Source organism: Malaya genurostris, chromosome 3 (genome assembly GCF_030247185.1).
Source record: "Malaya genurostris strain Urasoe2022 chromosome 3, Malgen_1.1, whole genome shotgun sequence".
Classification (NCBI taxonomy): Eukaryota; Metazoa; Arthropoda; class Insecta; order Diptera; family Culicidae; genus Malaya; species Malaya genurostris.
Window position 1 is genome coordinate 38196236 of NC_080572.1, and position 14155 is coordinate 38210390.

General features: G+C 38.8%; 1 protein-coding gene across 2 annotated transcripts in view; it reads left to right on the plus strand.

Moving 5' to 3' along the window:
* The window catches only part of LOC131438269 (uncharacterized), a 68469-nt gene that overhangs the window by 41330 nt on the left and 12984 nt on the right, over positions 1–14155 (plus strand). The window contains exons 2-6 of one of the 2 annotated variants that reach the window (XM_058608149.1): positions 656–2304; positions 2370–2702; positions 9513–9704; positions 10154–10728; positions 10790–11030. In XM_058608149.1, coding sequence (XP_058464132.1) covers positions 767–2304; positions 2370–2702; positions 9513–9704; positions 10154–10728; positions 10790–11030 — 2879 coding nt within the window. In that variant the 5' untranslated portion in view covers positions 656–766. The remainder of the gene's footprint in view (positions 1–655; positions 2305–2369; positions 2703–9512; positions 9705–10153; positions 10729–10789; positions 11031–14155) is intronic. The other variant, XM_058608148.1, reaches the window with a different exon arrangement.

The following is a 14155-nucleotide window of genomic DNA, read 5'->3' on the forward strand; positions in this document are numbered from 1 at the left end:
CAGCATCAACACCAATAAACTGAACGGTCACAATTAAAAAAAAATATTTTCGAGAAATAAATCGCATAAACACAAATAAGTTTGTGTAATACTTTTCCTGTGAGACGCCAAGATACTTGACGCCCTCTAGAATAGTGAAAATCTGTAAACCACTGAACCAAACAACGAAGAACAAGACGACTCATCGAAACCCGTAACCATGGACCGAATCAACACTCACCCGAAGCGCTAAATTTTGTTCTTTCTATTCTCTAAGAATTCGAAATGTACATATCGTTTTTTTTTTCTTTCCTCAGGGCTGAATGACCCTTTGTTTAAAGGACGAAAAACTTAAATAAATCAATAAATAAATACCAACATGGTTTCTATGAAGATGTTTCGAGAACAACTTTGAGATTGTGGACAGTGTTTTATTATAACATGATTTTTTTTTTAAATAGCTACAATGAAATTATAAAATCAAAAATTAGGCTATAATCTGGCAAAGGAAGTGGTATTTGAAAAAAAAACTGAGTATCGCATTGGTAGGCAATGTTGATCGGAACCATAAGCAGAAACATTTACACCATAACTTCATGTCTCGTTTTGATGTACATCAAATTTATCCTATTTTCCAATCAATAATACGCAGATACTAATCACAATTATCTAACAGCATGCTCAATCTCTTCTCTCCCCTAGACCAAACCCGCATCTTCCTCGCAGCAATGAATAACACATCGTTTGCCACCGCCCATTATCACCCTCTCCAACATCGAGCTGTCCGATGGACCGACTCGGTTCGTACGTTACTACCGGTGGGTCTACTTGCCCGTACAGCACCGATTCCAGTTCATCAGCACAGTCCTATGTCCGGCCATTCGACACAATAAGAGCTCTCCACGAAACGATCGTATCGCTACGGACAGCACTCGAAGAAAGCCGCCAGGACAACGACCGGTTGCGCAAACAAATCAGCGTTCGAGACACTGTTGAAGAAGGAAGAAACTTTCTGAGAAATCAACAGGCAGGTCCTAGGACTTATAATCTGAAAAAGTTTGATAACGGCGTAGACGTAAATTTGACAAGCGTACCTGAGAAGAAGTTGAAGAAAGGGAAACGAAAGAAAATCAAAGTACCAGCAGACGAAACAGAGGAAGATACGAAATCGGTGGAACGAGAACCTTACTCTGCTGCTGAGGAAGAAGCGAAACTAGAATCGCCCCGTAAAAAATACTCTCCGAAAGATGGTGGCCATCGGAAAGTATCCGTAGTGCCAGACATTCAGATCGCTTCTCATCCCTCTTCGAGTCATTCCACGATGGCTTCCAGAATCGATGTGAAGATAAAAGTTTCTTCGAACATCAACGTCGAAGGTAGCAGCTCCGAAGCAGAGTCATCGGAAATCACCAAAGATGAAGTGGAAGTTAAGGGAGTGAACACCGAGGCAGTGAGTACAACAGTAACCGAAGAGTCAGAGGACCAAACCGAAAATGTTACTGTTCGAGAGGAATTCGTCAAAGGCGATGCATCCAATTTAAAAATAAATTTGGTCAATGAAGAAAACCTTTGCGTATCCAAATCCACAGAAGGTATTAACATCAAGCAGAGATCCTCGGAAAATTTGCACATCGATGTAGACCGATCAAGTAATCCGTCAATTTCCGAGGGTGACAATTCAGTATTCACAGAAGATGTGGTTACCCCAGTCGAACAGGATCAGGAGGGCGCCGTTGGTTTCATAAAACCTGCGAAAACAGTAGTGAGAAAAAGCGAGTCAGAGAATCAAGAGGAGGTTGATGACATCGAACTGATTTTCTCATCGAATGATAGTAAGGAAATTATTCAGGAGGACTTGGTATCAATTTCCGACTATGAACCATGGCAAGAGACGGGCCAATCCGGAACACCAATTCTGCTCAAGTTCCGACACCTTTCTTCGGATCAAGAGACAAGTAAAAAGAACTCGGTCGAACGAAGTGATAGCGATACAGTGGAAGGCGACGATTCGAATAGAGACCTCCCGAAAGGAAAGAGCATAGAAAGTCAGGATTCGTTCGGAGCTGATAGCATAAAAAAGAGTTTAGATTTCAGTACGAAGTCTTCCAGCTTGGAAAAGGACTCCAGCTTGGATTACGGAGCTGATAATGTAAGACGGGATGACAGTTTTGAAGTTGGAGTTACGAGTGGTACGGCCACGCTAGGAAAAAGATGGACAAACTACAATGTGTTAATTGAGACGGACATTTCCAAATGCGGTATCGCTGAGGAAAACATTCTGGAAATGGGTAGAAGAAATACCTGCCCCAATCCACCCGCATACAGGTATATTTTAATACTGAGCTCTGTGAATTCAGTTGTAATTAAAGTTTCATTATGTTACTCGACAGACCTATTATCCACACACGAACTCCAGCGGTCCCGTCGAGTCGTAATCCGCTGGCCGTCAAATTTTCGAGAAGCCCTCGGACCTATTCACCCCACCAATATCTGCCACCTGGAAAAACTCTGCGAACAGTTACGTCGGCCGAAACGGCCGGTCAGTCCGTTAACTCGGACGAAGCCAAACGTTCACGAGCTGCACAAACCGACATTACGGCACTTTCCCAGCAGTGGCGTTCGGAAACGCACCTGTCCCAATCGGAATTTGGCACAGGTTTGTATACCCTACCGTCCAAATTCGTTCCCCCGTCGGCCAATGCCAGTCGGAAATATTCGCTTCGGTAAGTGCGACTTTTCTGTTGTTTGAATGTCCATTTGTTATTTCTATTATATTCATGGAATCACTTTGTCACCGAAATAAACAAACATCATGCTTCAAGTTCATTGTTTTATCAAAGATAAACTCAAGATAGAGTAGTCTGTGATTTCTTATGTATCATTTGAATAGGACCCTTCGATGAGCTCGGTTCACTGTTAGTTTCAGTCTTTTGAAGCAAAACAACAAGCGTCTGATCACTAGATGCGATATTGAGCAATTTTGCCTTATCGGTACTAACATGTGATTAGGGCATATCGTGCGATATGCCCTTTTGAATGTTACGAAAAATAATGCTCATTACTCAAGTTTTAAACATGAAATTCAAGCATATTGCGCACAATTTAGTGAATTGGGCTTCTATGTACGAAATTATATCGATTATTGTGTTAATGAAGGTTGTAAAGCCGAGCAATGAGCATTATATTTTGTAACATTCGCAAGGGCCTATCGTGCGATATGCCCTAATCACATGTTACTACCGTTGTATCCAGTGATTCTTACTATAAGAAAGTAAAAACTACATAGAACCATTGCCTAGAATTTATTTACACTAAGGTCTTTTTTTATGCGCTTTTTTAATGCGACTTTTTTATGTGAGGTTTCAGAGTTATGCGGTTTTTTATGCGAAGTTTTAGAGTTATGTGATTTTTTATGCGAATTTTCAGAGTTATGCGGTTTTTTTTATGCGGTACGTAAACTCGCATAAAAAAGACTACAAGACAGTGTAGTTTGTTATTACCTCATCCCATGAAGAATTAAAGTCAGCTGTGGCAAGAAATCATTATATGCTGAATGTAAACGTATGTTTGCTTCCTTTCTAACTTGTATTGTTTTCATGGCATTTTATCGAAACAAGTCGACGCTTGTTAACGGAGGATCAATAAAATTACATTATTACTGAACCAACTGGTTCACGATTACTGACCCAACATTTTTCAATGGGACATTGTAATCTTGCAAGGCAATGGTGATCAGTTTCTACCCCCGCTGGGTTCGTATATCAAAAGAATTAGAAAAAATTGCCGGAAAAGTGGGAAAAATCCATAAAGTTGTTTTGTATAGTCAATGGAATTTTCCACTGAAAAATGTTGCCGATGCTTACTTAGTTGCATAAGTGTTTGGCCGTTGAAGGAAAGTATACTAGATCGTTGAAAAAACTGTTTGGCGCGCAACTAGTTGATTTGTGTGGATATTCCATATGCATACTTGGCCCATGTGATTCTGCATTTCGAGCCACGTGCTTAATTGGGTATCAAAATCATTGTTTGCAAAATGACTTGGTGGAATGCATATGACTGTTCTAGCTATGCCGATATACTATTCAAGCCATACCTTAAGTAGGAGCAAAAGTTCGTTTACTAGATGTGTGCCATATAATCAGTTAGATGAATAATCGATGTTATCGTGGGCGTGAGTTAAACAAATGAAATTAGTAAAAATATCAATGATACAATTCCGCTGTTGAAACAATGAGGACAAACAAAGAGATGTTCCTAGCATTCAGCTTACAAATTATGTAGATAGGCGCACATAATAAATAACAATTAAATGCCAATCGGTAGATGATGATTAGCGTGAAGATTTGATAGTGGCATTTTATTTTGCTTATTTTTGTGAAGTATTTTCAAATTGGTAAGATAAATATCAAATTAAAATTTTAGCGGAGTCCTCCCATGCAATCAAAAGTTTCACAAAATATGAAAATAATCCGTTTCTTTCTGCTTCAAAGTATAAGAGAAGCTTTTGGCAACTTGAAGGTACAGAACAAGTTATGAACTAATTTTCTAGCTGCGCCGAGCTATAGTTCGTTCAATTGCGTTTGGTTAATTTTCAACTGTGGATTATGACTTGTAAACGGGTGGCTTAGGATACTATTCATTTACTTTGAAAGTAACTTAAGACAAATCACTCCCTTTTTCCAAACTTTGGGTTACTTAAACAATTACTTTGGTTACTTAAACAATTACGTGCGTTGTAACTATGGCAATGTTCGTTCATGTATTAATAAAATCAAGTTACAATATGAACAAATTTAAGGACATCTTTTAAAAATCTTTTCTTGAATCGCTGTTTATAAAATTTATCAGTTTGATCGTTATCTTTCACGAAAATTATCGTTATGATATGAAATAGTTTCATTTGTCCAGGATTATATCTTGAGGTTGTTCGTATCCAAAATTGATCCCTTCAATAACTTTGAAATCTTCATAATTGACTTCCATTTAAGAGATATTTTTCAAAATCTTTATACAGGGTTCGGCACTCGAAGTGTAACCTATTAAAAAGGCCATAAATTCAGTTTGGAAAATTACTTTTACTTAATTCAAAGTACAAAATGTGTAAAAATGATACAAAATTCAGAATCAATTCACTTTTGCTCGATATGACCACCTTTTGCCTTGACTATGGCCTAGAGACGGTCAAAAAACGAATCGCAAGTTGCCGAATGTGACTTGCAGGTATTTAGGCCCACTCGCGGACAATAACTTTTTTCAGCGCCTCGAGACTGGTGTATCTTTTAGTTCGGACTTTGCTCTCCAAAATGGCCCAAAGAGAATAATCCATTGGATTCGCATCTGGTGAATTCGAGAGCCATTGTGTAGACGTGATGAAGTTCGGAACGTTGTTTTTCAGCCATTCTTGGTTCACTCGAGCTTTGTGAGACGGTGCCGAGCCCTGCTGAAACGTCCATGGTCTGCCACCGAAATGTTTGTCTGCCCACGGCTTCAAAGCAACCTCCAGAATACTTTCCCGATAATATGTCGCATTTACCTTGACGCCAGACTCGATGAAAACGATTGGAGAGCGCCCATCTGCGGTTACAGCGGCCCAAACCATTATCTGTTGCGGGTGCTGCCTCCGGGTGCCCAATCGATGACTCAAATTCTCGTATCAACGGTCGGTCAAGTAAACCCTATCGTTTTGAGAGTTCACGAATTGCTCAATTGGAAAAATTTTCTCGTCAGAAAATACAATGTTCGGAAATTGACCGCTTTCGGCCAAACGAAGCAACTCCTTCGCTCTCTCAAGTCAAGATTTTTTTTTCGCGTTCACTTTTGGCAAAATGCTTTCTTGCGCTTGTAAACAATAAAACTCCGAACTGTCATTTAGCAAATTTCTAGAGAGCTGATGCCCGTGCGTCAGCTGCGCGAGCGGTCTGAAGTTGGTTACACTTCGAGTGCCGGACCCTGTAAAAGTGCCGGACAATGTAAAAATTTGTGGCCTAAAAATAGAATAGAATCAATAATTCTGAAAGAATCTAATTGTCGATTTTATCATTCGCAACAAATCTAAGCGCTTAAAGTAGAGTAAATTTGTAATTTGTCACAGTTTAGTACATCCACCATCATCTTTATTTTTGTATTTATTATGAGAACCGTAGAATTATTTCATTTTCAATGTAATCGTGCTCAATCTTGGCTTGCATACAACCCTTAAATGTTTGGCATTATAACTGCCTCACTCTTCGCTATACGACGCTGGGTGTCAATTCAAAAAACGAAAAACTAATCGCGTAATCTTTTTGCCTTTCTCATATAGAAAGGTTATGCAATCACTTTGAAAATCGACTTTTGAACCGAGGCCCGGAGTATCATATACCATTCGACTCAGTTCGTCGAGAACACAAAATGTCTTTGTGTGTGTGTGTGTGTGTGTGTGTGTGTGTGTGTGTGTGTGTGTGTGTGTGTGTGTGTGTGTGTGTGTGTGTGTGTGTGTGTGTGTGTGTGTGTGTGTGTGTGTGTGTGTGTGTGTGTGACAAATAATGTCACTCAATTTTCTCAGAGATGGCTGAACCGATTTTCACAAACTTGGATTCAAATGAAAGGTCTTTAGGTCTCATACAAAGTTCCTGAGTTTCATATGGATCCGACTTCCGGTTCCGGTATTACTAGGAAATATGTGAAAACTTATGAAAAAATATGCAAATAAGATTAAACTTACACGACATGTAAACCAATCTTACTATTAAACAGACATCAGTTGAAACGAAAATCTGATTTAAAACCATGTTTGATGTAAAATTACATTGAAATGCATTTACTTTTTCATCGAACAAGGCTGTATATTTACAAATCGCTTAGTTTTGTAATGTAACATTCCATTCATTTACCTGCTCCAAATTTGTGCATGAAAATAAATGTAAATTCACAAAATATTTTTATCTGTGCTTATAATGTGCATGCTATTAAGATGAATTAATATTGAAATTATACAGCTAGAAATAAAAATAATGATCAAATTTGATGAAACAATTTTGGCAATTAACATGCCACATTTTCGTCAACCAAGATGATTTCGATTCAAACAAAGGTTTACAAACATTGGGACAATATGTTAATAGTATTTGCAAGAGTCTTTTTGGATTAGAATCGCAGGATGCCAAACAAAATTTAAGTATAATCGCCATTTGTACTAAAGCAAACTATATACCTGCGCGCAAATATTACACATAATGTAGAATATTGTACGAATAATTAGGTTTAGGCAGTTTCAATTTATTTCATTGAAATAGTTACAAAATAGCTGGTCAACTTTAATGAATTGAACTGGTTGAAGCTGCAATTTGTTTTCCTTTAATAGATTTGAATATTACACAAATATGGCCTTTAAATTAAAGTATTTTATATCTGAAAAATAGAACTGATTTGCGTCTGTATGAATTTAAATACACCTTCCACCAGCCAAACAGATGTATGCTTCTGTGGCTCAGTCAAATTACAGACGTACTTGTGATCCAATGATTCTCGGTTCAAGTCGCGGCGATGGGTATCAGTAGTCTTTTTTTATTTCAACGAATTTCATGTCATGGAGTTCTAGACATAATATTAAAATCATAGAGATTTTTTGAAGTGTGTTCCCTCGTCATGGCAGTGAAAATTTTCACATATGCTGGCCCTTATTACGGTGAAAACCGAGTGAAGTGACTGTGACCCTTATTATGGGTATCACTTCACGGTGGAAATCAAGTGAAGTGAATGTAGGTCCTTATTACGGAAGTCGCTTTAGAGACAAAAGTAATTACTTGAATAAACTTGATGTCATTATGAACATCACGCCACCAACATTTTGTTGAAAAATTAGTTTTTTCTACCACAGTGATCACTTCACTATGAGTGATACAGGTAATAGGTAAAATCAAGTGAAGTGAATCAAGTGTAAGTGAAGTGGATGTGAGAAAGGTAATAAGGGCCGCTATTTAACCACCGAAAAAAACAATAAGATTCATTGTAACAGAAAACTTTTCCATTGACCATAAGTTCACATTTAATTGTTCTGTAAGAATTACACTGGTAATAATGGAGATGGTCGAATCAAGTGAAAAAATTTTAATTCAATGTACTTTCTCATATCAAGCCAAAAACTACTTCGAAAAACACCTATTATTGACGTCCAAGAACATGTAATATTATGTGGTTGGAGAATTCATTAAATCAAGGTGCAATATACAATTATATAAAAACAAAATTTCCCACAATAATTGTTTGTCTAAAGTTGAAGTTGCCCTATAATTACATGAACTCTAAGTCTACTACAGACTCTCACTTCAATGAATACTAACCAAAACAGTCTAACACAAGGTTTGCCAATATTTCCATCGAGCACCATTCTTAATCACTGATAAATCAATTTCATACTACCACCACAATACGCATCGAAAAAAAATTTGAAAATTTGTGTTCGACTTTATGAAAACTGCAAAATGAAAACAAAGCTTGCATGGAATGATTTTTGTAACAGAAATGCCATAAAACACATTATTTTCGATTCCAGAAAACATACATACAATTGAAATACAATTCCATATTTTTATGCCATTCATATAAATAGTGGAAGAGAATCCGAAGAAATGTGTATAAAACTCATTCATTGTTAAACAAAAAATTATTCGAACTGTTCATAATATATTTTTAGGAATAAATTCTTCTCAAGAATTAAAATGACAATTGGTAATATACATTCAGTCTGATTCATGACGATCAACACACAGTTCACTAACATTTCAAAAGTAACTGACAGCTATATAACATATGGATGGAAAGCACACATAAAAGAAGTGAAACTCACTGAATATTGATTATATGATCATGCAAATTGTTTTATCATTCAATAATCGGAATCCTCAGTTATATATCATACTGAATGAAGTTTCATCCAAAATGCGACTGGCGTTTTCTTTCAGTGATAGTTGATGCACAGCCAAATTATTCTGAAGGCTACCACAGTATTATATATGAGAATATGATTGATATGAGGAAGGCATCATTACACCACTAGGTAGATTAAAACAGGTTTTTGAATTTGAATCGATAGATGAGTGACACATTAACGAAGAGCGACAAATGAAAATTTTTATCGGCTTGATTCAACACTGTTAGGTTTTCCATGATCAATACTGTCAGATTCGGTAATTTTTTCACTTTACCAGACTGCTATTCCCAGGTAAATATCGTGAAGGAGTTGCATGGTAATTTGACAGTAATTTTTCCCGACAACCGAAAAATAAATACAATTAGATTATCCTCTCGCTTTGAGCTCCTGTTAATTTCCTTTTATCTTTGCTAGGACCATTTTATGCCGATTATGTCTTCGTCATTGAGTTCGATTTCCCCATGTTTTTCTTTTGCCTTTCGTAACCGAAAACACTCTCCACACCTTACCATTTGACTGTTCCGCCACGTAACAGCGTTGTAAATGATATATCTCTATTTCACGCCTGCCTGCCACTTCACGGAAACATCATCAAACTATCGGTACGGTCACGAACAATCAGACCATCGGATAGGACCCAAGAGGCCCGTCGAGTGCTGCTGAGTGATATAAATTTCACCAGCATGGTACCGGAGCTATCGCGCTCAGCAGATCACCTGTGCCAGCAGGAGGAGGATGTAGAAGAGAACAGCGAGAACCAGTCACCCAACTACTGCAAAGGCAATCTGCTCAAGACTCCTGAGACCGTCAAGGGGTAGATATTTATGTACATATAGCAATATCACACTCTGTCAATCTGCGCTAGTTTGTTGAAATTGTGGCCTTTGGATGGCTACGGAAAAAGCTCGTCTACATACCATGCTGGTAGACGATGTAAATTCTTTATCAAAGTCCGCCTTCGGTAATCCACAGTTCAATATTCAATTATGTGTTTATTGGAAAAGTTTAAACCATTTGCCGTATTCATGGGTTACGGAATGAATCACTTAATAGTCTTGACAACTTGGAGATTATTTTTCTTTATCAATTATTCCCTGACAAATTTAACACATTTTGAAAAACATTGGAACGGAACATTAATTAAACATAGACGTAATAATGCAGATACGTATTTTATATATTAATTACATTTTCCTTCAGTAATACTATTAAGAAGTCTGTTATTACTATTAGAAAACTCACATTTCTTCATCATCCTCACAGCATTCCACCCAGCTACAGTATGAATTCCCCGGGCGTCTCACAGTGGACAGTAAACGAAAGTAGCATAGCTACGCAGACCACCCAAACCGAAGCCTACTGGGGCGATCGTGGAGATTCGTTCGATTCGTCGAAAAGCTACTCACTGGGATCACGTTACTCCACCTTGAGCAAACATCATCGCTCACGCAGCGTTCCGTCAATACGATGTGCCATCTGCAGGCAGGGTCATCAAACGACAACGCTTCGCCCGTCGGAGAGTATGCACTACACTCCACGGGTAACCTTTCAAGAACCGTCACACAAAATTCGCGGATCTCTACCGGACCTTAGGCACGATTGTAACTGTCCGAGGCGATACGGAGGGCCGTCTCTGTACCGAATTCACGGAGACTCCGGGGGATCGACTGACAGTTTGCTGGAAGAAGCCGAAGAGTTTCTCAGACGATCGATTGAAGGAAATATCATGTTAGAAGATCCTGAAGGTCGGTGTGAACCACCGCTACCACCGACGCCTGTACCACATATCGTAGGTTCACCTAAACACCGCAGATGTTCTGAAAATGACATTCAAAGAGGTAGGTGTAATATTCAATATTTTCTTCTATGTCAAACTACAGCAGCATTCACTATACGTAGATTACATTCCTTCGAAACATTCCCTGCCATTCCTCCCAAAAACGGCCAAATGTCTCAAACCTGGACACCTGGCCAAAGTAATATCACGCAACGGCCGAGTGGTAGTTGGCCGTGTTCGCTACATTGGCCCGCTGGCGGGTTGCAGCGTAGGAGACGCGGATGAGAAATACGTTGGTCTTCAACTACCGAACAATTTGGGCGATTGTGACGGATCGATGGACGGAAAAAAGTTTTTCGATTGGTAAGTTAATTTTTGTTTACTTCTTGATTTTATTGCTAGAATTTTTCAATTTTTCCTATTCATCTGGACATTTTTTGTCCACAAAGTGGAAGCAGCCATCACCGCCAACAATTTGTTTGAGAGCGCGGGTAGGTTTTTGGATCCGATCTAAATAAAAGATTGGTCCAGGAACAAGTACTTTTTCGTCAGCCTTAATGACAGTATGAACACCTCCACAATATCGATTATTAAGAGTGAATAACTCTTTCTGTTTTCTACAGGTCAAAAATTGACTCGATTCCGAATTAATCGCGCTATTGCTTTCATAAGATGCATCAGCGCCGCATGCCAAACAATGCGTACTTCCTTTATCATTCGAACGAACTCCGGCGGATACCGAAATTCCCGCCTTTGGAATGTTCTTCATTTCCTTTCGTTTCAGTTTCACTAAAACATTACCCAACTGTTTCTCCAACTCCTCAAATTCAACCTTTTCTACTTTAGATTCGAGTCCTCTTTGAAGTTCATAGGTTCGCGATTTGACATACTGCCTTGACGCATAAATTTCTTCATGCAGTCTAGCCAAATATTGACTGAATTCTAGTTGAACGGTATTGTAGCATTCATAGAGTACAAACTTGTTCAAATCAGTAACGAAAGCTTTCAAAGCCAGCTCTTGTTCCATGAGTGCCTTATCGGCTTTAGTGTTTGAAAAATGATTCATCTGTTCCATCAACGTTTGAACGTCGGTAACAAATTGCTGCCTGTCCTTTTCAATACATCTGATGGCACATTTCACTTCCCGAATTTCGACTGTTGCGAAATCCAGCTGTCGATAAACATCTTCGAATTTTGTATCGTAGTCCAACATTGCCAGACCCAGACATTCCAGATCCGTCGTGACCTTGAACATCTTTTTCTCTTGTTCACAAAGTCTAGAGTCAAGCATGTCAATTTGTTGCAAAGTTTTTGCTATCGTCTCCAGATCTTCCATTCGCTTCGACCTAACATCGGTCAGTTCAGCTTCTAGGGCTTGAAGACGCGTTAGGTAAGCCTTCAATAAAAATACTACCTGTTTCGCATCCTCCGCTCTTCGCCTTGCAACTTCTGCTGCTCTAGCTTCGGGAACCACTGCGAGGAGACTAGGAGTTAAAAACGCTTCTGAGTTTCCATTTTCATTTCCATAAGCATCGAATGTGTCATCGCTTTCATAACCTTCACCTTCAAATGTTCCAGCAGATGCGTATTGTCCTACAGCTCTCGAACTGGTAGTGTCGTCTCCTCTACTTCCTGGTCTACTTGTTCCACCGGGTGTAGCGTGACCCGACTGTTTTGCAAAGGATACTCCAGTGAGTGCTTTACTGCTGGATTCCTGTGGTAAATCCACCGTCACAACTATATTTTTCAGTCCCAGTCGTGAAACGAGGGCACGAAGAAACTCGAACAACAAACGGATGTTAACGGTTCCCACATCCGGTAATTCGAAAGCGGTATCCAGTAGTTTGCCTAGTTTGATTTTACGTTTTTCTGACATCTCTGTACTTGGTAAGTCAAGGGGTCTGTAACAAGTGTTGACAGCGTGACTGTGACAAGGACTATGCCTACTTGTTTTTACGTCTCACTTTCTTTTTCTTTATTTGAGATGGCTTCACCAAACATAAACTCAAGATGGAATGGTCCATGATTTTTCACATACCATTCAAATAGGACTCCTCGATAAGCTTAGTCCACCGCAGTTCAATTATTATTTGAAACAAAACAACAAGCGGCGAATCACTGCATGCGTCGTAACTATGACAATGTTTGTTTATGTCGAATTAATCTTATGTTGCAATATGAAATAAAAACCGCGGTATTTTGCTGCATATCGAGTGGATCTTCAGACACGAAATCAAACATCACTTAGAATTATTACTAAGAATCTATTATATTCTTATTTTACAAGACATTACGGTGATTGGAAGTAACAATAAATATTGTGCGGTATGTTTCCATACGTTTAATTCCAAACTTTCATTGTTGCTATGGAAATTTACCATCGATTTACAATGATTATCCAAAGATAAACTCAAGATTATGAAGCCCCATATGAATCGAATAAATAATTAAAAAGCGTCGATCAACATAGAAAAGCGTCTCAAAATAGTATGCGTTGCCCTACAATACCAAAAGAAAATAAACAAAAGTTTACAAAATTCGCGTATCTGTTTGTTTCTAAAGTGAATTGAACCTACTTATACTAATTAAATATTAAGCTAGTTGAATATAATAAATTAAATCTACATTGGTTGATATCATACATATTTGAACACTATTTGTTATCAGGTGTACAACTTTGCTTCCGCCGTTTTCCGATAGGTGGCTGTACCGGCTGAGGCTGGTTAAAATACATAGATGATAATGCCTTTAAAGTGAGTGTGTACAGTGCCTAATGAATTGTCATCGCCGTTTCAGTGACAGTTGTTCTTGTTTTCGTATTATTCACGCTCGAAAATGTCTGTTTATGTGCCCAATTCTCGCCATTGCGGCTTTACTTTTCTGTTACAATTCGAAATAAAAATGCAACTGAAGCGCTTCAAATGCTTTCAGAAACTTACGGTGATGCTGCTCTGAGTAAAAGAACGTGTCGGGAGTGGTTTCAACGTTTTAAAAATGGTGATTTCGATGTCGAAGACAAACATGATGGTGGAAGAGAAAAAACCTTCAAAGATGAATAACAATTTACTACGAGCTCTTAAAACCGAGCCCCGACCTGGAAGAATTCTTAGTGTCAGTAGGATCCATAGTACCAGCCATGCAATGATTCTGTACACTAAGAATCGGCTGCGAAGTCTGTTGAAACAGAAAGGCCAAATTCCACAAAAGGAATGTAATGCCAGGACTTTGCTTTTTCTTAAAACCGGGTGAAACCATCACAGGAGATCGCTATTGAACGCAACTGATGCGCCTTAGTCGCGCACTAAAAGAAAAGCGGCCACAGTATCAAGAGCGACTTGGCAAAGTCATCCTCCAACACGACAATGCTCGGCCTCACGTCGCAAAAGTGGTCAAAAAGTACCTGGAAACGCTGAAATGGGAAGTCTTGCCCCACCCGCTGCATTCCCCAGATGTCGCCCCTTCTGACTTCCACCTATTCCGTTCGATGG